This window comes from Marmota flaviventris, chromosome 15 (genome assembly GCF_047511675.1).
Source record: "Marmota flaviventris isolate mMarFla1 chromosome 15, mMarFla1.hap1, whole genome shotgun sequence".
In the NCBI taxonomy this organism is placed as follows: Eukaryota; Metazoa; Chordata; class Mammalia; order Rodentia; family Sciuridae; genus Marmota; species Marmota flaviventris.
Window position 1 is genome coordinate 32,303,860 of NC_092512.1, and position 24,337 is coordinate 32,328,196.

Sequence of the window (24,337 nt, forward strand, 5' to 3'; positions counted from 1 at the left end):
CACAGTTTTGTGCTAGAAATGTAATATCTAAATAGAAGAATCTGATCAACTTAGTTCTAAAAAGTATAAGGCAATTAATTCAAAGTGTGAACAATCCCTCTGAAAAAGTGAAAGTCTTCAAGAATGGTGTTGCTATTTGATAAAAACTGTTTTCAAGCAAAAGTGAAGTTCACTACTTACTTAAACTCAAGTTGCCTACACTGAGAACTTAAGTATAAGGAAAAACAAATCCACTAAATAAAAGCTAGAAAATTATGTCTGATCTCTCTCTCTCTCTCTCTCTCTCTCTCTCTCTCTCTCTCTCCCTCACACACACACACACACACACACACACACACACACGACTGTTGAGAACCATTTAAAACCTGGTTCCCATTTCAAGGACAAGCTGATTGATAAGATTTATTTTTAAACTACATCGAATGAAGCTTTAGATGTTTGGATGTGGACATGCGCATGGTTAATAATCAAGGGGGGAGGGGGTACTAATAAAGCTCTATCCCAAAATTACATGACAATTAGTTTTAAACTAGCTGCCAGAAGCTAAACAACACGAAAAAAAAAAAAAAAAAAAAAACCAGACACATCACATGGCTCGCAAAAAGATAAATAAGGTTTTTTCTTCTTTTCGGCCAAAGCGTTGAAGATATGTCGCAGGCCTATCTATATAACACCATTGGAGGATTTTTCCCCAAGCAAGAAAGTTGACCTAGGGGATCTCTGTGAGTTTGTGTGTTTGGAGCAGGTGTCTTCTGCCCCGCAGTGCCCTGTAAGCACGACCGAGGTCCTCTGAGACTGGGGGCACTGGGCCACTGGCTCTCCTGGGCGCCCGCTGCCTTGAACTCAGTTTCCGCGCAGGGAAGTGATCGCGGCCCCTCCCAGCGAGGACTCTGCGCGCCTCCAGGGCCAGACGCAAACTGAACCCTGCTCTGCAGGATGTCACGGCGGCTCCGGCGCGACCCACTCAGAGTTCCCGGGTGCGACCCGCCTGCCACCAGTCCCGCGCTCGCAGGGTGGAGGCGCGCGGCTGCCAGTTACAGGGGCGCGAACTTTTACACCTACTTTTTGTTTCACTTCGGGTTTAACGTGACTCTGGCACCGCCTAGAATCAGGTCCCAGACACTCCGATTTTCCACCTCCCGGGGAAGTTACCTCCCTTGCCCAGAGGTCTCCACCCGCTCCTCATCCTGGTTGGTAAGAGTGGTTCCCAAGAATAGCACCCCTTCTCAACAACAATGACAACAACAATAATAATAAGCGCCTAAATGAGTGGGACTGCCCTGTCAGGCTCCAGGATAAAGCGGCGGTGACTCACAGCTTGCGGGGGTCGGCAGTGGGAAAAAACCTGGGAGCGCCAAGGCTAACCCGAGCAAGAAAAGGCTGTTCCTCGAAGCCTCCTTCTAGCCCGGCGCTTGGGTTGGCCCTCTGTCTGTCTGTGACTGTCTAGTTGTTCCTCCCCTGGCTCAAGCAAAGTTTGACAAATCCGGGGGACAAGAAGCGGATTTCCCCGAGTCCCCCTCCCCCGTTCCCACCGCGTGCGCCCCTCTCCTCAGAAATAATCCCACCAACTCCGGGCCCCGCGCGAAAACTTACGTTTGATCTGCCGGGGTTTGCTTTGCTTTCGTCGGGACATCTCGGCGGCGGCCGCTGCCGCTGGGGCTCCTGCGGTGCCCGCGGTCCGGGCTGCCGCTCCCTCGGCTCCCGCCGCTCCCGCCGCCGCCGCCGCCGCCGCTGCCGCTGGCCAGGCTCAGGCCGCCGCCCGCCGGACTCCAGGTGCTCGGGGCGCGCGGGATCCGGGCGCTGGGCTCCTTCGGGAGCGGCGGATCCACGTTTAGAGATGAACAAGCAAATGAGAAGACGAGAGGGGGGCCAAGAGAGTGTGACAAGGAGGAGGGGAGGGGGAGAGGGGGAGAGTGGTGGGGTGGGGGAGAGAATGGGAATCAAGAAGCGAACGGTCAGGGAGAGAGAAAAGGAGGAAGAGAGGAGGGAAAAATAAGAAAAGAAGGGAGAGAAGGAGGGAGGGAAAGGAGAGCGCTGAGGGGAGAGGGGCCTAGAGGGGGCGGAGGGCACCAGAGAAGGAGCGCGCTCGCTTCCCCTGTGCCCGGCGTGCGGGGCAGATACTCGGGCGCCGCTGCCGCGGGTCCGGGCCGCGCAGCTTTTGCTCTGCCGCGGGAGGTGGCGAGGCGCGGGAGGGAGGGGCGCGCCAGGCCGTGGGGAGGGGAGACTATTCCATCAGCGAAAGAAGGATTGGCTGCATCCAAAGCCAGTCCGGATGCAAACTCGGGCCCTGGCCTTGGTCGGGTGGAGTGCAGGGGATCGCGGCGTGGGTGGGGGTGGGTGAGAGTTGTGGAGGAGGCCTGGAGCACGGGGGGTGGCCACCTTCTGCAGTTGTCACCGCGTCAACGCTGGGCAGCTGCCAGAGTACCCATCCCCCCCTCTTCCAGCAACTTCTTCCAACAGCCTCCTCTGACGGACCCCAACTCTCCTCTCTCACGCCTCGCCCATCTAGCAGGGCACAAAGAAATCTCAGTCTTTCTATAAACTTTGCGCTTCCAGTTATGCCCCCTCCCCGGACCCCCGACCCCCGCCCTTCCAGATTCTTGGCAGGAAGGTTAGGCCACTGGCAAAGTCCTCAGCGAGAGCCAGCTGATCACAAATGCCAACTGTGTGTCTTGGGGCCAGTTAAGTCCTCTCGTCTGCCCAAGCTCTCAGGACACCATTTCATTGCTCTCAGGGTTCCCAGGAGACTGCTGCGGACACGGACCATCCCCCACTTGGCCCTCATGGATGGGGTGCTGAGCAGCGTCTTCAAAGTGCTCTTTCTCACCTCGAGTTGAGTTTCCATTTTAAATAGTAAAATGCTGGAACTAGGAGACAGGCAGATATTTTTCTCTCATATCAAAAAAGGAAGACCGTTAGCTAGGTGATTAGCTGTAAGTGGGAAGCGAACTATCATCTCCAATAGGAATACTCACTTTTTGAGGAAGTATGTGGAAGTTCTGCAGTCCCACCTTGCCCTATGACCTTTAATTCTCTTAGTTCTTCTGCCACAGGGAAGCACCGAGCGACTAATAAAAGATTTGATCTTGCCATAATTTCCCAAGCAGGTAAGACCCAATAACTATTTCATGGTTCTTTAGTTTCTAAAGTTTTCTTTCATTCTTACTCAATTATTGTGTTTGTAGTATGTTGGAAACTGCAAGGCAAAAGAACAAATTTTGAGATGATTTGCATAGTTATTATTTTGGCCAAGTGAAACTGTATGAGATTCGCTTACTTTCTCATAATTTCATATACACTAAGTATTAAATATATTCACCCGGTGGGCGGGAGGGATTTCTATCCAAAGGGCAGTGGAACTGGTTGCTTTATGTAATTAGTATTTACTAATAAACTCCTTTGCAGTTAGCATGTATGTATCCCCCAGAGACTGCTGACATTCCCCACAGGAGGTTGTGAAATTGTCCATTCTGATCTGAAATTGTGTCCCCCTTTAGTTGACTAGCATTAGTGTGAGTCCCACCAAATGATACTCTAAAAGGGTCTGGGGGTCAGCAGAGAGCATGGGCTTATTGAGCATAATGCAGGACACTCAGTGTGTAAGATGCACTGTAATCAGTGTCATTTATTACCCATCAGGACATCTTCTGGAAGGTGTAAAGAGTTGCCTCATGAGTAGTATGGCTGAGAGAATCTTAACACAAAGCCGAAGACCAATTGTGAATTTTATTACATTATCATTAGTACTAGTACCACATTGAGGTTTGTAAGGATATAGTACATGGTCCTGTACAGTAGAAAATGCACTATATAATGAAGTCCCTCCCCTGAAGAACCAACAAATTAAAGTCCTAAGTACCATGAAAAGCAGGGTTATTTGTGCTTGTGTTGTAGAATGAATAAGCAGACAGAGAAGTACAGATTTTTACCTCCTTCATTTTCAATTCATTACAGTTGAATTGGTGTGCATAGAATCTTAGAATCTGTTGTATTGTACCTTATGGTTTTCAAAGATCCTTTACAGAACTGGCTGACTTTTTATGTCACCCAAAAGGAATGCCCATTGGAATTAAAATAACATAATAGTTAGTGTTTCTTTTGGCATTTGAAATGGTTAAATATGCAAAGCAAAAGAGAAACAAATAAAGCTCAACTAAATATTCAGTTTAAAAACTGAAAGGAACAAAAGTCAGGGAATTTTAAGGCAAGATTCTAAAATAACCAGAATGCATTAATAGAAACAGTGTATTTCTAAATTATAAACATAGATATTAATTATAGTCAATATGAATGAAATAAACTAATACTGTAAAATCTTGTATTTTTACATCACTTTTAATGAAAGTATTGATGATATGGAAGGTTCAATTTTTTTTCTAGTTTAACTCACTAAGGTTATAAAATAAAAAGACAGCAAAACCTATAAGCAATTATCTCTGTCCAAATGGATATAGCAGCTCCAAACCACAGCTACATGACTATCAAACAATGATTATGAAAACCACAATTGAGAAAAGCATCAGGGAATGATATTGCAAAACCACAGCAACAAATGTGTCTGTGATATTGAAAACCACAATTCAAAACTAATACCCTGTGTATCGCAAATTACTATTTAACTATAAATGTGCAAATCTGTAAGTAAGAGCACAAAATAATTTTTCATTTAGTTAACAATGAATTATTCATTTTCTAGACTCACCAATCTAATGTCTACATATTGGTTTGTTTTGAAAAGTTTCTCCTTTCAAAAACAGATCGTTTCAAATCCCATAAAAAATGTTAGTTAATTTAAAAGCAGGAAACATGCAACTTTTGATCATATTTTTTCAAATGTTTAAAGAATTGATCTGAAATCAGTCTGAAATAAAGGAATATCTACCTCTGTATAGCTTTCTTCATAAAGTTATTTAGAAATGAATAGGTATGTTTATGGGAAAAAAAGCTCAAAGTATTCAATTACAACTTCAGTGAGAACATACACATTCTTAGTCATTTTTAGCTAAAGAGCATATGCCTGACAATGAAATGAAATGCCAGTTCTAAAGCTGTTTTAATATGCAAAATCAAGTTTTTGTTTACAAATGAGTAAATTGATATTTTATTTGGGAGCTCAGGGGGTTGCCATATTTTTCTAATTAATAAACAAGGTGCATAGTTAAACATGAATTTCAAATAAACAACAATAATTCTTTAGGATAAGTATTTTCCATGCACTATTTGATACATATTTATCCTAAATAATAATTGTGGCTTATCTGGAATTCAAATTCATCTGGGTATCCTGTATTTTATCTGGCAAACCTACAAGTTTAGCATTTAAGCTTTTTTCACATATTTATGGTTGTTTATAATATTGTTTATAGAAAAGGCAGAGAAACTCTAAAGTGCTTCCTGCAGGCATAAATATATTTAATTCCTGAATGTTGTGTTATTTAGGGAAGGCAAGGTAGAAGGAATAAATTTCTGTATAAAAATTCTTACTTTATTTGGCACAGTATAGAAATGCGCTCTCAGTGTAAATGGATTGCATTCATGTATGTCTTACTGTTGGATTTGTTTTTAAAATGTGTTTTTCTTCCCCCTCCAAGGGATCAACAAATTGATAAAGCAAACTCAGAGGCCACATCTTATTAGACAGCAAGCTGCCTTCTTTATTATGGGAGTAAGTAATATCCAAAAGCTTCAGAAAGACTTAATTTTGCCCTTGTATCCTCACCAGAAATTGAATACAATTTATCTGCCCTGATTTAAGATTGTGGCACTGAATTGAACAAAAATACAGTGTGAAAAATGTGTTTAGTATTTGTGTATCTTTATAATTTCAGCCGTTTTAACATGAAAATCATATTCATCTAAATGGCATTCCTATTTTATAACTAGGAAAAAGACTGTTTACTTGCAAAGGAACTGAGGACTTCCAAAAGATTCATTCTATCTAGATCAGGGGGGTTAACTTGAGCTTCATGTAGACCATCTAGCTCTTGAAAGAAGTTTGTAGGTTCAAATAATTTTCTTAGGAGTGAGTATATTGAATTCACCAGATTTTCAAAAATGTGTGAAAAAAATCTGTGACCAATGTAGGTTAAGAAACACTATTTTCTTTATTTGTATATGTTTATGATATACTGAAAACTAAAATGTGAATGATTTAAGTTATTACTCTTTGTACCCATCCTTTAGGTCCAAGTCACTACTCTGAGAGAAGAGAATCATAAGATAAATGCTACTTAAAAAAAAAAAGCAATATTTTGTTCCTAAGTTTGTGTAATGCATAACATTCTCACCAAATATAAAATAAATATTAAAGGAATGGCCTCCTACATTTTAGAAATATCTGTTGATTTGGTCTGCCTAGCATCCTGGTAGTAATGCCATAATACCTTTTATAGAACTCCTTCTCATTCACTATATAGTCATGTGGTGCAAGTGTAGCCTTTTCCAACCCCTGACCAATCAAAATATTCCATTTGTCTCTACAGTGATTGGCTCAATGTTCTAAATTGTTTCTATGCAAGTCTACCCTGGGAATTTTTCCTAAAACCAATGAGGAAGACAGGCTGTTTTACCCCTGGGGTTACTGCTTGGAGTATACACATAAGAAATTCCTAATGGCCATGCTTATGAAAAGAATCTAGTGTAAATACAGATCACTTTTTAATCTTACTTTGTCTTAGAATCTGATTTTGGGAGAATCTAAACCAAAACACTCATCAACAGTCCCACATTGCTTTGTTTTGAATCCACCAATATTATCTGTGTCTCTACATAAATGATGAAGTTTCAGTCAGTTCTGCTCTATTTTACCTTTTTCTTTTTGATCAGGCTAACCCTTCTGTATTTTTGTAGTCACAGTATAGATACTTTTCATAGGAAGAAATTACTAACCTCTTAATCTAAGTGAGATACCACTTTTTAGTTGTTTTCATAACACCTTTTTATCTACCATAATATCACTTATTGCATTGTATTGCACTGGAAATTTAATTATATATAAATCCAGTCTTCATCAGACCCTTTCCAATCTTAACACACTTACCTGGCTGGTAAAATTTGTGAGGGCAAGAAACATATCTATATTTTTAAGATTTCTATTCTCAATGCTGGACACACAGAAGTTCCTAACAAAATTATTGAAAGAAAAAGTAAGTTCAGAATTATTCAGGCTTATCTGGGGACTCCTTACCATTCCCAATCCACATTCAAAGAATCACAGGTTCGGGAGATGACTGCCATGTTTGTGCAACACAAAACCATATTCTCATGGTGAATGCTGGGACCAAAGGGAATATCTAACCCTCGTTTGACCAACTAAGATTCTTAAGAAACTAGAGCTAGTATTAAGAGTTTCAGTCCTTACATGGCTGATCTCTTGAAATAAGAAGTAAAACCTTTGGAATTGTGGCATGGTTATTACCATGTGAACAGTGTAAACAAGATTGTTTGATAGCAGAGAGAAAAAGAAGCAAAATAAATGTTATAAGAGAAGCTTAGATAAGAACAGAAACTGCTATACCAAATTCCTGTCCAAGATGTCACTGAGATATTGATGTTTCCTTAGCCTAAATTTCTTACTACCTTTCTTTTTTTGGTTATTTTTGGCCTAAATTAGTACTAGTTGATTCCTGTTGCATTCAAATCAAAAAACTAAACTAAGGCAAAAAGTAACCATCTCTATGACTTTGGTCTACTTGACTCAATATCTGAATTTAGTAATATCAATCTACCTATCTTTTCCACTCTCCTTTAGAAAGTTTATATGAAAGCATTTTTGATTAACATTTCATTTTATCCTGTACAACTGTAAAAAAATATATTATTAAATAATAATTTAATTGGGTAAATCTACAATTTTAACATAGACAAATCAAGATCCTATCAATTACCAACTTTGGATATTCACTTCAACTTGGTGTAATTCCTAGGGAAAAAGTATTTTCAGAGTCAGAGTTCCTCAAGGACAATATAATCACTTGACATGCATATCCATAACCCTCCTGATTACATATATTTTCCCCCAGATGTTTGGTTTTACTTTCAACTTCACGTTTCCACCTTTGAATAACCATCTAGCAGATTACCTTCCATATAAACTTTATGAATGTTGTTATAATTTACATGAATGATGTTTGTACTTCTGTGGTGAATTTTATTTTCTAATCTGGAACTTTTGCTATAAATTCTTAAATGCAAAATAAGAAATTAAACCAATTTTGAGAATACTCATTATGTATATAGACTTAATCAGATTACTTATCTTTGCTGTGATCTACTGGCTAAAGTATATTAAAATAATGTAGTAGGAGTGAATTTAGAGTGAAGTGAAGATATAGGACTGAAAAGGATAATTATATTATTTTTCAGTTTATTGGTAGTGAAAATTGAAAAACATCATTCACATAATTCTTTAAAAATATTCATTTTAATTTTATTAAACAACTACTTGTAGATAGATTTAAAGATCAAATTGATTTTCAAGGCTTGTAATTAGCAGTGTTTTCTACCCTGCTTCCCAATAATTTATGATCTCAGAGGTATAATCATCAATTGTTTTAGCTGATTCTTTTATTGTTCACCCCATATTTCTAAACAACATGCTTCACTATGCTTAAAAATTTTATTAGGTTAGGTCTTATTGATTATGTTGACTATCTGACATGAAAATACAAAGATGCAAGAGCTTTCTACCCTTCCAACACACTTTATCCAAATTTTTAATCAAATCGAAAATTTGTGTATTAAGTGTAGTCTGTTATATTTTCTTTTAAGCTAATTCCGGTTTTCCAAGGTATATAATTATTTTGCTTGTCGTTTCCTCAATTTTCTATTCACTTTCACTATTTCACACCCAAATCCTTGGTGAGTGTCATGCATTCAGATATATCAGCACAGTCAAAGACGTCCAGTTTGGAGTTATCTCTCTCCTATGGAGCTGTCATTGGAGCCCTCATTCTTCTGCTCCACTCTAAAGTAATTGCTCTCTGTCACTGAAATTTCCTTTTCAAAATCATCCTGGGAGTTCCATTGATTTTCTCCTGCATTGGATTCCAAGTTTCTTGGACTACTGTGTATTCCTTTTTCATCGCTTTCTACTCTGCCCTACTCCCTGCCCTGCCCTGCTCTGCCCTTCCCTTCTCTCTCTCTTCCCCCCCTCTGTCCTCCCCTCCCTCCTTCCATCTTGTAAATACAAGATGTTTAAGTTACCTTTTATAAACAACTTTTACTGCCATTTCAGAATTTCTAGGAGTGAAGGCAAACTCTTAGAATTGATGATACAAAGATGCTCCAACTATAATTGTTCTATATATCCTTGTTATTTTTTATCTCTAAAATTTAATTATATGTTTTTATTTTATCAAAGTAATATGTTCATGTGTTATAAAAATCATAAAAGGGGAGTGTCATTGTTTGGATGGGGTTTTACATGTACCTCAAAGGTTCATCTTTTGGAAGCATGGATCTCATTATGGTGGAACCTTTAATAGGTAGAGTCTACTGGGAAGTAATTATGTCATTGGGTCATCATTTGGAAGGGATTAATGTACTCCTTAAAAGACCCTAGTTAGTTCTCATGAGAGTGGATTGTTATAGAAAGAGCAAGCCTGGGCCTGTATCAATCTGTCATTAGGTCTTTCCATGTGATAGTTTGTTCTACATGTGCTCCTGCCTTTGTGATACCATATGTCATGAGGACTTCACCAAATTCAAGCAGCGGCCAGCACCATGCTCTTGAACTTCCAGAATTAGGAGTTAAATAAATCTCTTTATATTTTAAAACACTTAGCCCTGTGTATTTTGTAATAGCAACTGAAAATGAGCTAATACAGGGAGGATATAATTAAGAGTTTCTTCTCAGAACTCACCACTTAGGGGCAACCACATTTAACCACTTCCATAATACTATACTACTTGAAATTCTATAGTCACAATAAATTTAGAAAGCATCTCTGCCCACTATAAAGAATGAAGTGATTTGTATCTTTAAAGTTTTCCTATTCTTCTTATCTCTTTCTGCATCTGACCTAAGTTTCTCATATATAGGGTAAAAGTTGATAACACATTTTTTTTTCTGCAGCTATATTTCCTTTCCTCTTAGGTCTCCACATTTATTCTTCAAGTCGAAAATGAATACACCATAACTATTTTATTATGATTATTAAGTACTCTCATTGAAGAACAAACTACTTGTCTAAGAGTCTATTTCCTCCTACTTGAGTCTCATAATGTGAGCCGTACTCCATTTGTGAAAGAATTTTTCAAATATAAGCGAAGTGGTTTTTCCTTGATTTCCATCAATTGGTTAAAATCATATTCAGTTTAGTTTGCTTTGTAATCAAATCATCACTTTTTCAAGCAGGTCTTTCCTGTTTTGTTTTTTTTTTTAACAGATAAATTTTACTTCATGTAAATCAGTACTTTTTAATTCTGTATACATTTGGAGTACAGTTTGATGACGACATTCCAATTTGTTTTTCTTCTTCTTGTGATGAACCACGTGCTTTCTTTACCATCACTAATATTAACTAGTTCCTTACTTATTCTGGCCTTGGCATGAGTCCATTTCAGTCTCATTCTTGAGAAAATTCTTTATGTGGCTCTTCACCTACCTTTTCAACTGTTTGTTTTTGTTGCCAGCTGCTCATCCATTATCCTAGAAACTTTATTCCAATGGGATGATTCCTAAATTACTTCCAGAATGTTTTTATATTCTACACTTTTCTCATTTTTTCACTTTCATTTTTCTGAAGTGTCTTTATACCCAAGGTCCTCAGAAATGAAACATGAAATAAAACTCTATATATGAGAAAATGTTTTCATTTTGTTCCTATCCTCTGTTGATAGTTTAGCTGGGAATATAATTCTGCAATTAAAAATACATTTCCCCCCTGAGAAACTTGAAAAAAGTATCACTCTATTTTCTTCTGGCATTTAGTATTTATGATCAGAAATCTGGTCCTAATCAGAAAATGTTGATATTGATTTCTTATTTTTCTCATGAAATTGCTAATCTGGAATTTTGCAATTATGTCCTACTGAACATTGTTCATTTTAACCCAGCAGTATCGTCTCCCCCATTCTGCAATAGAAGCTAGCTTCATTCAGACAATTGTCTCTCCCTCACATAGCACTTGTAATTAAAAAAAATTGCTTTAGCTGTACTATAGGAATGATTTTTAGTTATTTTCAACTCCTATAATATAATATCAGCCCCTACTTTTCAGGGATTAGTTTAGAAATTGACAAGGGAGCCAATTCTGGATCAGAGGAGAACTATCAGAGTTATTGGAGAGACCTTCTTGTCCTAAGAGAATTCTGGGGATCTTTTCTTTCTCATTTCAGAAATAGAAAAGTAGAAATATTGCTTTACTTGCTTTGTCTTCCACTTTTCCCAATATGGAAAGCTACTCCTAAAACAAAGCCAACCCACAGAGCAGTACATAATAAAGAGAATTGCATTCAAATAAAACTGAAGCTTCAGCATACAAGGCTTGGCATCTGCTACGCTTTTGGACTTCTTGTTCAATAAGATTTCATATTGTTTGAACAGTTTCTTTTGGGGGTTGTGTTACTCAAAGTTGAAAGTATCTGAACTGATACAAAGCTGTAGAAAGATGAGTCTTTTTTCTTTCATTCTTGAGTCACATGAGCTGAGGAGGAGGGGTGTTTTGTTGTGAATGCACCGGAGAATGTGGATAGGGAGTAGGATTACTACTCTGGTAAAATTCAGTAGATAAATATTCAGTTTAACTAGAAGCATTGCATTGACCTTCTTTGTGCCTGCCAGTTCCACATCTTACACCTCTTTCCAGTGTCACATACACAATATAGTATCATCCTTGTGTCTACAGATGGATTTCCCGGGTTCAAATCTTGGCTCTTCAGTTTCTTAGCTGTGTAAATATTTTTTTCAGGTTATTAAATTTTTGTGTGCTTCAGTTTGCTTATATTCAAAATGGAAATGTAATGGTGTCTACTGCAGACAGTTATTTTAAATGAATTTATATACATAAAAACTTGGCATGTAGAAAGTGTTGTTTAAATATTAACTCTTAACAGTACCCCAAGTCTTTACTCCACTGGTGTTGTAGGAACAGAACCCTAATCTTATTCAAGATATTCAGTTCACATTAGTACTAAATTCATGAGACCACCTTCTTGTTAGGTTTGGCCATGTGATGTGGTTCAGGCTAATAAGATGCAACACAGAAAACTACCAGATGAAGCTTTACAAAAACCTATAATGTCCTTGCTCAAAAAACAAAAAACACATTTTCTTCTTCACCTTTCACATGTTCATATCTCTAAAGTACCATGATACTTGAATATAATAAAGCCATTTTGCAAATATCAGAACAAAATCAACAATGGATGGTTGGAAGGCCAACTTTGATAGATTTTACTTAGCAGTCTACAGCCCTGAATCTACTCTGCAATTCCCAATGAGTGAGGGAGGAGGAAATACCTGTTTGTTAAGCCATGGTATTTGGATTTCTGATACATTCAGCCAAATGCAATCTTAACTGCTACCCAAGGGAAATTCTAGACAGAGTGGTACTTTCTTTTTGCCTTTGAAAATCCTGCTTTGGAGGTCTATATTTTTACTCTGCTTTATATACTTCAATATATTTCTGTTCTTCTTCCATGTTTTATAAATTGCTTAATAACTTATAAAAATAATTTGAATGGTGTCCTACCATCCTCCTTTCTGTTAAGATTTATGCCTTTTCCGCCATTGTATTTGTTTCTCTGGAGGAAGGAGAAATAACAATAAAACTTATTTGGGGACTACAGACTTCAATAATTTTAGGATACATGTAGTAATGTCAAAAAAAAAAAAAAGAGGAGGAGGAGGCACAGGAAGGGGAAGGGGAGGGAAAGGGGAAAGAAAAGGAGAAGGTGAAGGAGAAGAATCCAGCTTTCAGATATAGAGATGAGTGAGTATTATGGAGACATGAAGACTATATCTTTGTTAAAGGCATTTAAGTGCAATTAAAGTAAAGTATTGTGTTTTCCAAAGAAGATAGACCTGTAGGCCCAATCAGGCAACAGGGTGCAAGTTTGTGAACCCTGATTCTGCTTTTTAAATATATATAGATATAGATATCTATATATCTATATAGATATAGAGATAGATAGATAGATAGATAGATAGATAGATAGATAGATATAGCCGTGTTCGGTGGTACATGCCTGAATCCTAGCAGCTCAGGAAGCTGAGGCAGGAGGAACATAAGTTCAAAGCCAGCATCAACGAAAGTGAGGAGCAAAGCAACTCAGTGAGACCCTGTTTCTAAATAAAATACAAAATAAGGGTGGAGATTTGGCTCAGTGGTCGAGTGCCCCTGAGTTGGTACCCCTCCCCAAAAGAATAAATAAATAGATTGATTGATTGATAGATGATAGATAGATGGATGGATGTGAAAATACACCATGTGCATTCACAACAAATCACTATCAGTAACAACAAGCAACACAAAATCAAGAACTTTTAAACGCAAAAGTATTTTTCAACTAAAATATTTCCACTTGTTTTCTTATAGCTTTTACCTATTTTTCCTCCTTTTATTTTTTGGCTTATACCACAGATAATACATTAACTCTTAATATTACACTCATAGATAAAACAAATGAAAACCCGCTCTTCGTGGGTTGCTATGGCTTTGGAAGAAAGACAACAGTATTTTAAAATGTAAGAGAGCAAATATTTGTATTTTCCACCCTCATCCCTCTTCAGTTTTATTCCTCCTAATATATATGGTTTAATATATATGTTGACTAGTTGCACTATCGTAGTGCATTTGAGGACTATAAAACATGTTGAAACTGCCCCTGACAAATAAATTGTTACTAGTAATACCCATTTCTCATAGATTCTCTGTCTTCCTTTAAGATCCCACCTGAATGGAACCCACCAAAGCCCAGGCCTGCAGTGCTCTCTCTCAATGGAAGTGGAGACTAACTGTGGTTGTTTTGTTGATTAGCAGGGCTTGGACCTACACACATCTGTACAGAGAACATTTTTCCTAGCGATGGAATTAAGGTTCAGAATAGAAAAGTGTGCTTCTTAAGCTCCCACAGGAGCTGGAGAAGCTGGAATTCTAGCAACATGCTGCCTGATTAGAAACTTGGTGGAGTTTTCCCTATGTCATTCAAGCTCTTATAATAATGGACAGTTAAAAAAATTCTCAAACAAATGAACAATGGACTGGATGGATAATTGGAAAACCACCAGTCTAGCTTGCACTCTCCCACTTGGGGGATATTATTGATTACTTAGCTTCTTTGTTCACATTAGTACTCATTATTTTTTTTAAGTTCTAAATTTGATATGTCTGTAATTCTAAATGTTAGTTTTAAGAACTGTATCTTGGACTGTTATTTTCTAAAGATCAGAAACTTTGTGTAAATGTTTGATTTGTGTGGTGCTTACTCACCTAGGAAGACCTTTGAAATGTTCTTGATAATGTTGACAGTTTGTCAAATGTTGAAATGTATTTTCCTTATTATTTTTGCTTTTCAAATACTTTGGAGAATGCTGTATGAGGAAAGTCCCAAGTAGTTCATGTCTTTGGAACAAGTTTCATTGAGAATTCCCAATCCAGATGTCTGGGTGCAGAGAACTTGACCTTTTATCATGTTTTTGGCAGTTGTAGGAAATGCAGCCATATTTAATCCAGTGTGGAGCATTGCCTCAGAATTTCCATAATATAGATAGATGCATATTTGAATATTTGGCAGAAGAAAATTTCAAAGTATTGAAGATTAAAAGGAAATTTAGTTCATAACTAGATGTTTCTGTTTATAAGACTGTAAAATCTCTTTTTAACTATCCCCCTGGTAACATAACACTTGAATGACTGAAGAGCTAAATAGAAATGACCAATAATAGGTTTTGTTTCAGCCATTTTATACAACCAGTTTTTATTTACTTAACTTTTAAGCCCCTTTTCCTGTAAAAATAAATCTACTCTGTCACATTGGCCCACAACATCCTGTTCCTCTGTTTTCCCAGACTGGCAGGAAACTGTCTACTGTTAATGAGTAAAACAGGAAGACACTTCCCACTGATCACTTTCTTTATCAAAAACTAACTCATTAATATGTATTACTTAAATGACACAATCAGAGAAAATTGAAGAGTTTCCTATTTTTATTCAATGACAAGGGAGAAATCCCCTTTCCAGTGAAATATAACAAAACCCAGACTTTCATTTATAAGGTGCCATTCTCATCTTCTCTCATCATCAGTAAATAAACCTTTAGTGCATATCTACTATATGCCATCCACTCTTTTCAGGATCACCTTAGTTCCTTGGATTACTAGCCCCCCCCCCCCCCCGAAAAAATAGACCTGGTTACAATCTAATTGTATCTAACTACCTTGACTAAAATGCTATAAAATAGAATTAACTTAAAGCGATAAATTTGTGAGAACCAATCACTTATACTATGTTAATTATTGCAATTTTAATTTTATGTTTTATAACTTGTTGAAATGGAAACAGTGGAAGGAGCTAAAATAAGGAAAGAAAAATTAATTTGTGGTTTTCATTATAAAGGAGAAGGAAATGCTGATCAAGCTTCAAAGTAGGCACACTATAATTCATTCACTGACTACATTCATTCATTTATTCAACCAAATATACTTTCTGAGTATTTTTAATATGCTATCCCATCTTTAAAAGGCTGGCAATACAAAGACAAGTTGCAGCCATAAACAAGATGACAGTATTCAATAACTGTGCTCCAGGAAAAGAAGATGATCAAAAGGTGAGAAGTACAGAAGTACAGAAAGCTGAGCTAAAGGAAGCTGTGTTAAACTTTGACTATGCAGATATTTGGCCTCAGGCCAACACTGCTTTTCTTTATAATGACACTTTAATCAGAGTAAACAAAATCAAGTGTGTAGTTTAAAGCAAAAACAAACAAACCTGTATCTTTCAACTTTTATCCACAACTATTATTTCTGCATGGGGGTGCTTCAATAGTTTCCATAAAACTTTCTGATTACAAGATATTTATTTGGCAATATCAGTGACCTAAAACATGCATTCATTTATCTATAGCAGAGCCACAGGTTTATAGCTCACCACATGGTAAATAATAAAGAAGGTTCACCACACTCTAGTAAATAATAGAACAAAATATCCATAAACACTGAAAATGATGAAGACATTGTTTTAATTAAATAAATACCTCAATGATTTTTCTGATTCTTACTTTTTCAAATATTTATTTAGCTTGCTAAGGCTTCTTTTTTTAACAATATGAAATGATTTTCCAGTAGAAGACTTTAGGTGAAACAAAAGATTTTACATGGGCAAAGCACAGAGAGAAGACAAGCTTTTGGAAAAATAATTATTGGTGCATTATAATTACACATATTAGTTGGATTTATTATGACATATTAGTAATACAGCCATTTTAAAGGTACACTTTGCTCACATTTTTTTTCTGTCACAGCCAGTCATTTGTTATGATGCACAAATGACTATATAATGCATAAATATAATATAGATGGTCTCTTGAACTCAGGGAAACAGGAAGCAACAGAAAGATTCTTTGAGCATAGAGCAAGATAATTATTCACTATAATTTAATTTAAGCATGTTTTTTTCCTAATAAATAGTAAGGAATGCACATTTAATCTCTAATATAAGCCTTGAGATTCTGTTCAAGAAAATATTGACAACAACTATTATCCAAGAAGTAAATAAGTAATTTGGGTAAGAAACATTTTAATGAGCGTATTCTTTGTTAAGCTGTTATGTGTTATGGGTTTAATTGCATTTTCACCAAATTAACCCCCAGTACTTCCAAACATCACCTTGTTTGGAGAAGAGCTCTTTATAAAGGTAATCAAGTTATGATGAGACCATTAGGATATCACTAATCCAAAATGACGGGTACCATTCATACCATTTATGTGTGTGTGTGTGTGTGTGTGTGTGTGTGTGTAGGTGTAGGTGTGTGTTTGTGATTAAGCCAATAGCACAAACTCTAGGCAAATGTCTAGCTAAGTTTCCCAGGCTGGCGTCAAACTTGTCATCTTCCTGCCTTAGTCTTCTGAGATGGAATTTTAGCTCTGTCCCATGGTTTCTACCTAGCGTTGTTTTGAGGATGAGAAATGTGGAGACAGACATAGGAAGAGGGAGAAGACCATGTAAAGTTGAAGGCAGAGTTAGGATAATGCTTTACAAGTCAAAAAATACTGAAGATTTCCAGCAAAACACTGGGAGCTAGCAGAAAAGCATGGGATAGATCCTTCCGAACAACCCTCAGAATGACCCAAGCAAGCCTGCCAGTGCCACATCTTGCAAAATTTCTATCCTTCAGAACTGTGAGACAATAAACCGCTATAACTTAAGGCACCCAGTTTGCAGTAACATGTTACCAAACCCTAAAAAAACAACATGCTATGGATCTCTTTTTTAATATAGTTTTCAAAATACTGTTTTGTTTCTTGCCCAACAAATACCCTCTGTCGGTCATTTGGGTATGTAACTCTCTGTAACTCCAGTAGTGATAGGAGTAGTATAGTATTAGTAATAATAACAACTAGGTTTATTGTTGTTGTTTTAATGCACTTACCATATCCCATTCTCTGGCTTTTATCAGTGTGACCCCATGGGATGAATGGGGAATGAAGGAACGATTTCTCATGTGGAAAGAGTAATTTTATTATTTTATTAAGTATTAATAATTAATGTTAAGTATATTTTATTAAAGTCACTAAAGGTTTTGGAATAGTTTAAAGGAATTAATGTTACTTACACTAACACAGAAATTGTTTAGCATGAAGTGGGTTGTTATTCCAACAAAATCCAAAAATATAAATACAGTTTTGGGGTAGATGGCATGTGATAAAGAAACTGCTGGTTAAGCTGGATATACAGCAACATATTGTCTAGAAACCATATCCCACTCCAAGAAAGAAGTCTGCTTGTCTACTCTTTATTTCTATTTAAATGTTGAAATGTTTCCCAGCCCTACTAGTCCCTGTTGTCTATTATTAACTGCAATTCACAAATCATTATAAAGAAGAAATAAGTTCAGGGAAGAATTAGCTTACAAGCAAATTAAAAGAGAACTGAGAACACCAGTCCTTTCACTGTTGGAAAACTTAATTGTTTGTAGAGCTTGAACTCTAAGGATGCAGTAGCAAGGTATAATTAAAAAGTTTCCAATTGAATGAAGTGACACAGAACAGAGATCAGAATAAGGATGAGGCTTGATCCCAACTGTTCAGGCAACCCAGTGGTAGCCACCATTAAGTTGTGCAGGGAGAACCATGGGCCAAGAAAGTAACCATGTACAAGAAATTTAAGTATTCTTTTTAGGAAATAACTCTGGTGCAGTTATCAGCTACATGGAACTGGTTGAAGTAAATAGATAAGAAATTTACCAAGTTTTCAAGAGAATTCTATTGTCAAAGGAACAACAAATCCCCCTTTGATAAAAATCTTTCTTTTAAATTCAAATGCTAAAATCAGTTCTTGAATTTGCACATGTAGAAAGCAGCTTTTGAAAGACCCCTCCAAGGAAGGCACACTCTCCATTTCACATGTTACTAAGAAAAATGCCAAGGAAGAGGCTCCAAGAAGGAACAGAAAGGGCCAAGGGAAGAAGTGACAAGGTAACTCCTCCCAGAGAATAAAACCAATGTCTCATCTAGAAAACTTCCTCTCCACTCCACATCCACTTTATACAGAGGACTTTCACAGCATCTGTGTGGTGGTATTTCAAAATCACTGAAGAGCATCGACTACTGTATTTGCCTTATTTTTCCCTTCCCAACTCAAAATATTCCTAGTAGACACTCTGCATTTTATGGTAAGGTGGTGAGTAGATAACTTGTCATTTGGGCTCAGAAGTCACCTGACCATGAAAAGCTTTGATAGAGAAGACTGAGATTCTGGATCCTAGGATTCATGCAGTGAATGAAGGATCCTTGTGTTCCTGACTTCAGGGAGGACATTAGTTTATTTGATATGTGAGAAGAAGAATGAGGCAACTATTTTGTTGACCAGATTATGGACCGTGACTAAGACTATGCCATGTCAACAAACTATTTCATCTTCTTGGGCATATAAGATACTTGTCTATCTTATTTTCGTATGGGGCTGGGTTGTGCACCAAGTGTCTGAATTTTGGTTGATGGAACGTGAACAGAAATAATGAGAAACACTTTCTGATCAAGTCTCCTTAGAGCAAAACCACACAATCTTCTATCCTTTTATTTTCTTTCAATGTTGATCTTGAACATCTTTCAAATGTCTTAAAAGATAAAAACCATCCTAGGTCCCTGAGTCACCAGTAGGAGAAGAAGTAGCCAAGTCTATCCGTGAGGACCAATTTCTATTCTGCACCATATATCCAGAACAATTTGCAATTGTGGTGAATGTCTGTAACAAGTTAATACAAAAAATGGCTAGACATCACACCCTGAAACACCATCTCTCAAATTACCCATGGTAGTCCCCTGCTTCCAGGTGTAGTTTTTTACTTACCAGAGCTAAACTTTTCTCAAAGGATCAGACAAAAAAAAAAAAAAAAAAAAAAAAAACTCTGATTTCTTATCCCTTTCTCTGCTTCGAGACACTACTGAACTTTAAGAGATTTATTATATAGCTAGAAGAGTTTTATATTGCACACTTAGATCTGTTTGATGTGTATCCACACATCCATTTTCCCAGGGTCCATAAGTTGTCTACATTTCCTTAATTTGGACCACTCTCATCTGTTGTGTTTTCTTCTTTCAGGATTCTGGAGTGGAGAGTTAGGTACAGATATCACAAAGATAATACAGCTAAAGCACCCTTCCTTCATTGCTCTTGGTTTGGTGTCCCTTTGGTTTATTGTCCAGTGGCATTTTTTTGTGACACAAGGAAGGGAGCAAACAAGGAGTTAAAAATTATGTTAATTTAGAAACTAGTGGCCAACCTAGCATTTAGCAAATAGTTCACTTATCACTATCATTGCTCCCCATGGCTATAGATCTAAGATAATACTCACTTATTTTTTAAAAATATTTGTCTTTATTTTTCCAGACTGATTTATGAGACTATTTATATATGATAAAGCCTTTTTCATACACATTCCATTTTTCCCTCTTTCATCTTTTCCTTTTGACTTTGTCTGTTCTTATGGGTTGTTTTTGTTTTGTTTTGTTGTGTGTGTGTGTGTGTGTTTCTGTATGAAACATGTACCTATTTTCCGCTCATTTAATTAATTTTATTTCTTCAGTGTTTTTCAGTTTAAAATTTTGATCCATCTGGGCTTAATTTTTGTGTAAACCATGAGATATAATTGCAATATGTTTTTTTTTTTTAATTCAAGTGGTTAAATGGTAGTTCTCGCAAAAGAATTTGGATAATACAATTTTTTTTCTGCTATCCTGTCAATCATTTTTCTCCTCTTAAATTACTATTTGTACTTATTTATATTTCTGGAAACCTTATTCTTTTTTATCTTTATTTAAAAATATATCCTAAACTAGATTTCATTTTCTTCCAATTTTCTTCTATTTTATTTATTGATGTTTTTTCATCTGCCTTCGGTATTGGCATTCCCAGGATTTTGTCCTTGATCACTTTATTTCTCACTTTTCATATTCTTTTATATGTACTTCAATGATTCCAAATAATATCCATGTGGAAAGGACTCCCAAACTTTATCTTCTGTTGTGGGCTGTCTCTGATATGCTAAATCATATATTTCACCTATCACATATCTCTCTTTATCCTGTAACCATCTTACAATCAACATTTTTAACATGGAAGCACATCATTCCTGTAATTTCCCTCATTTCTTATTTCAGCCAAGAACTAGAGTTCAACCCATATTGCTCCAATTCATAGCCTTCTTTCACCTCCCTTTTCTTAATTGTCATGCTAATCCTAGCTTAGAAACATTTCTCAAATACACACCCTACTCTCATGCCTTAATTCAGGACTCACTTTTTGTTTAGAACCTAAGCAAAGCCTTAGTTTCACTTTCTTCAATATCTACTTTCTTATCCACTCATCCTTCACATGTTTGCAAGAGATATCATTGTTTTTAGATCTGATTTTACTGCTCCCCTACTTAAAAGCATTATGTGTCTTTAGAATGCCAAATTCCTTAGCCTCTTGAACACCCACTCTCATCCTCAGTCTTAACTTTATGTAGCCCTGGATTACAGCTCTTCTGGTCTGCCCCCTGCACATTGAATATGCACCGCTTGCTTCATTCTTCTAAACATATGCCTTTAATCTCCTTTTTTCCTTACCCATCTAACATTGAATACTGGAGCATCTTTCATGACACATCTAATAGCCATATCTCTGTAGAATTCCTTAACCTTCCCCATGAAAGCATCCCATTTTTGTTCCCATTCACTTTAAACAAATATTCATAATCACGTTCATCACAAATATTATAATTACTTATTTGAATAGCTGACTGCCTTAAAGACAGTTTTTTTTCTTATTCATGTGTATATTCACAGCACCTAGGAAAGACCATGTCATTCATTATGTGTTCAAAAATTGTCTCTCAAATTGAATTCAAAGTATAAGAAAGTCTCTAGTAACATCTGTCTTTTAAAATTTTTATTTATAAGAGTATTCATTCATGTTGACACATCCAGGTCAATTTTCTTTTGAACAATTTACCTCTCCATCATTGAATATTGTCCTGACATGGGAATAGTTCCAGGTCTCTCTCCCACTCTTCAGGTAATGGACCCAGTTTCTTCTCTATAATTTTTGGAATGGCCAGGTAAGAGCTTATGAATGATACAGGAACAGAATTCAGTATGCAGTGACTGAGGAATGGGCGGTCTGTAAGCTCATTCCCATCAACAGCAGCAATGGGGTTAGCACTCCAACTAGTTACCAGACTAATTTGATTGAGTTTTACTTCTTGACCATGCAAAGTTTCCTCTGTCTGTTGAATAGCACATTTTCAATGATGTCTACCCTGATTGACCTGTTTAAAATGTTAACCTCTGGGTAATCCCAAATCCTATCCTCTGCTCTACTTTGTTTTTTATTTAAATAGCACTTACTGTCTTCTAGTACAGCAGGTCATTTATTTGGTACTCCCCAACCCAGACTTTTATGTTGACTGTTTACATATAGTGCCGTTTCCCTTACATTTACTTTCAATGTATCTGCGCTTTTATATTTAAAGTATCTTTCTCTCATAATCATGTAGTTGGGTTTTGTTTTTCTCCATTTTGACAATTTCTACTGCTTAGTGAAGAGTTTGCACATTAAAATTCAATGCAATTATTCATATGGTTGGATTCAGGTCTGCAATTTTATTATTTATTTTCTCTTTGTCTCCTCTTTGTTCTCTTATCCTGATACTGATTTCTGCCTCCTTTCAGATTACTAGAATATCTTTTAAAATTCTATTTTGATTTATCTATGAACTCTTCAGTTGTGCCTCTTTGCATCTGTTGTGGTTATTCTAAGAATTAAATTATACATCCTTACCCATTCAGTCTACCTAGCGTTCATATCATGTTACTTCACATAAATACAGAAATCTTGAAATTGTATAGGCCTATTAACTACTCACATCATTTATCTTAAATCGTCATATATAAAACATCTACATACGTTGTAAACCTCAGACGACAAAGTAACGAATATTTTTTTTTTGCTTTAAGCAATCTAATGTGCTTTAAAGAAACTAAATGTAAAATAAAACAGTCTTTTATATTTATCAAGGTAATTATCACTTTTGATGCTTTTCAACATTTCCTAAAAGTCCAAATTTTCCTCTGGTATCCCAACTCTGTACAGAGCAGCTTCTTCTAGCAATGTTTACAGTGCCGATGGGGTAGTGACAACTTTTTGTAGTTTTCTTTTAAATTTTTTTTTTATTTCTTGTTCATTCTGGGAAAATTCTGTTTGATTCTAGAATTCTATTTTCTGTACATACTTAAAAATGTAAGCATGTTATTCTTCTTATCTCTCACATTTTTTAAAATAAATCAGAGATCATTCAAGTTGTTTTCCCTCCCATATCCTGTGTCATTTTCTCTTGCTGTTTTTAGGATATTTTCTTTATTGGTGGTTTCCAGAATGGCTTTCTTCTTTGGGATACTGCTTCATGTTCACCAAGCCTCCTGAGACTAGAATGTATGGTTTTCATAAACTTTGGGAAGGTTTTGGTTATTATTTATTCAAATATTTTTCCTGACATGCTCTTTTCTCTCTGCTTTGGACTTATATTCAGATTTTTCTGTTGTCTCACAGTTGTTCTGTTCAGTTTTTCAAATTTTTTATTATATCATTTGTATCCTCAAGGTATCCTTGTTTCCTTCCCTCTTCTCCTCTTCCTCCACCTTCTTCTCCTCCTCCTCCTCCTCCTTTTTTGCTGATATATTCAGATAAGTAGTAATTGTGTTTGATATATAATTAATAGTCAATTTATATTTGTGAAATGAATAAATGTGATATGCAATATCTTAGGATGGCAATAACCAGTGATAAAATCAATATTTATGGAGGAAATATGATAATTTATTAAAAGATACAAATTTCCACTGAATGGACTCAGGTGCTGTGGGTTCTAGGCTCCAACTTCAATCAGAGCAACCCTCCTTTTCTCTGTCAAACATATGAGGTTACCAATTCAGATTCTGACAAAAGTATTCTGTTGTAAATACAAAAAAAAATGTTAGAAACATGTGCATTGATCTAAACATTCATTTATTGATTATGACCATTTTTTCAAAAACAATATCTAATGGTACTCATTAAACCAGAAAAAAAAGTTCCTGTCTTTGGAATTAGGTATGAATCAGGAAGTATAGAACAATAATTGTACTCTCAATTAAGTATAGTTGGCCCTGTGTGTCCACAGGATTCTCATCTGTGGAATCAATCAACCATGGGTCAAAAATTTCTGGAAAAATAATTGTGTCTGTGCTGAATGTGTACAGATTTTTTTAATTAATCCCTAAACAATACAGTATAACAATGATTTACATGGTATTTATATTGTATTAGGTATTGTAAGTAATCTAGAGGTAATTTCAAATATATAGGAGGGTACATGGAGGTTATATGCATATTTCATGCTATTTTTTTATAAGGTATTTGAGCATGGTCACATTTTGACATACACAAGGGGCCATGGCACCAATTCTGAATAGATATCAAAGGATAACTACTCAACAAATAAACAACCAAAATTTCTTAAGCTTGCAGAGTTCCATAAGTTCCAGTGAACTGCTATTTACCTTTGTAGAATGTTATCAAAAGAGACTGTGAATTCCACAGAGATTTTTTTTTTTTTTTTGGCAGTAATAGCTTCTCATGCAATCTAACCTTTGTTT

General features: G+C 36.3%; 1 protein-coding gene across 2 annotated transcripts in view; it reads right to left on the reverse strand.

The window, feature by feature from the left end:
• Zfpm2 (zinc finger protein, FOG family member 2) overlaps window positions 1-2,490 on the reverse strand; it is a 428,623-nt gene extending 426,133 nt beyond the window's left edge. For both annotated transcript variants that reach the window (XM_027949357.2, XM_027949350.2), the window contains exon 1: window positions 1,594-2,490. In XM_027949357.2, the coding sequence (XP_027805158.2) occupies window positions 1,594-1,633 (40 nt within the window). In that variant the 5' untranslated portion in view covers window positions 1,634-2,490. The remainder of the gene's footprint in view (window positions 1-1,593) is intronic.
• Window positions 2,491-24,337: the final 21,847 nt, after the last annotated feature.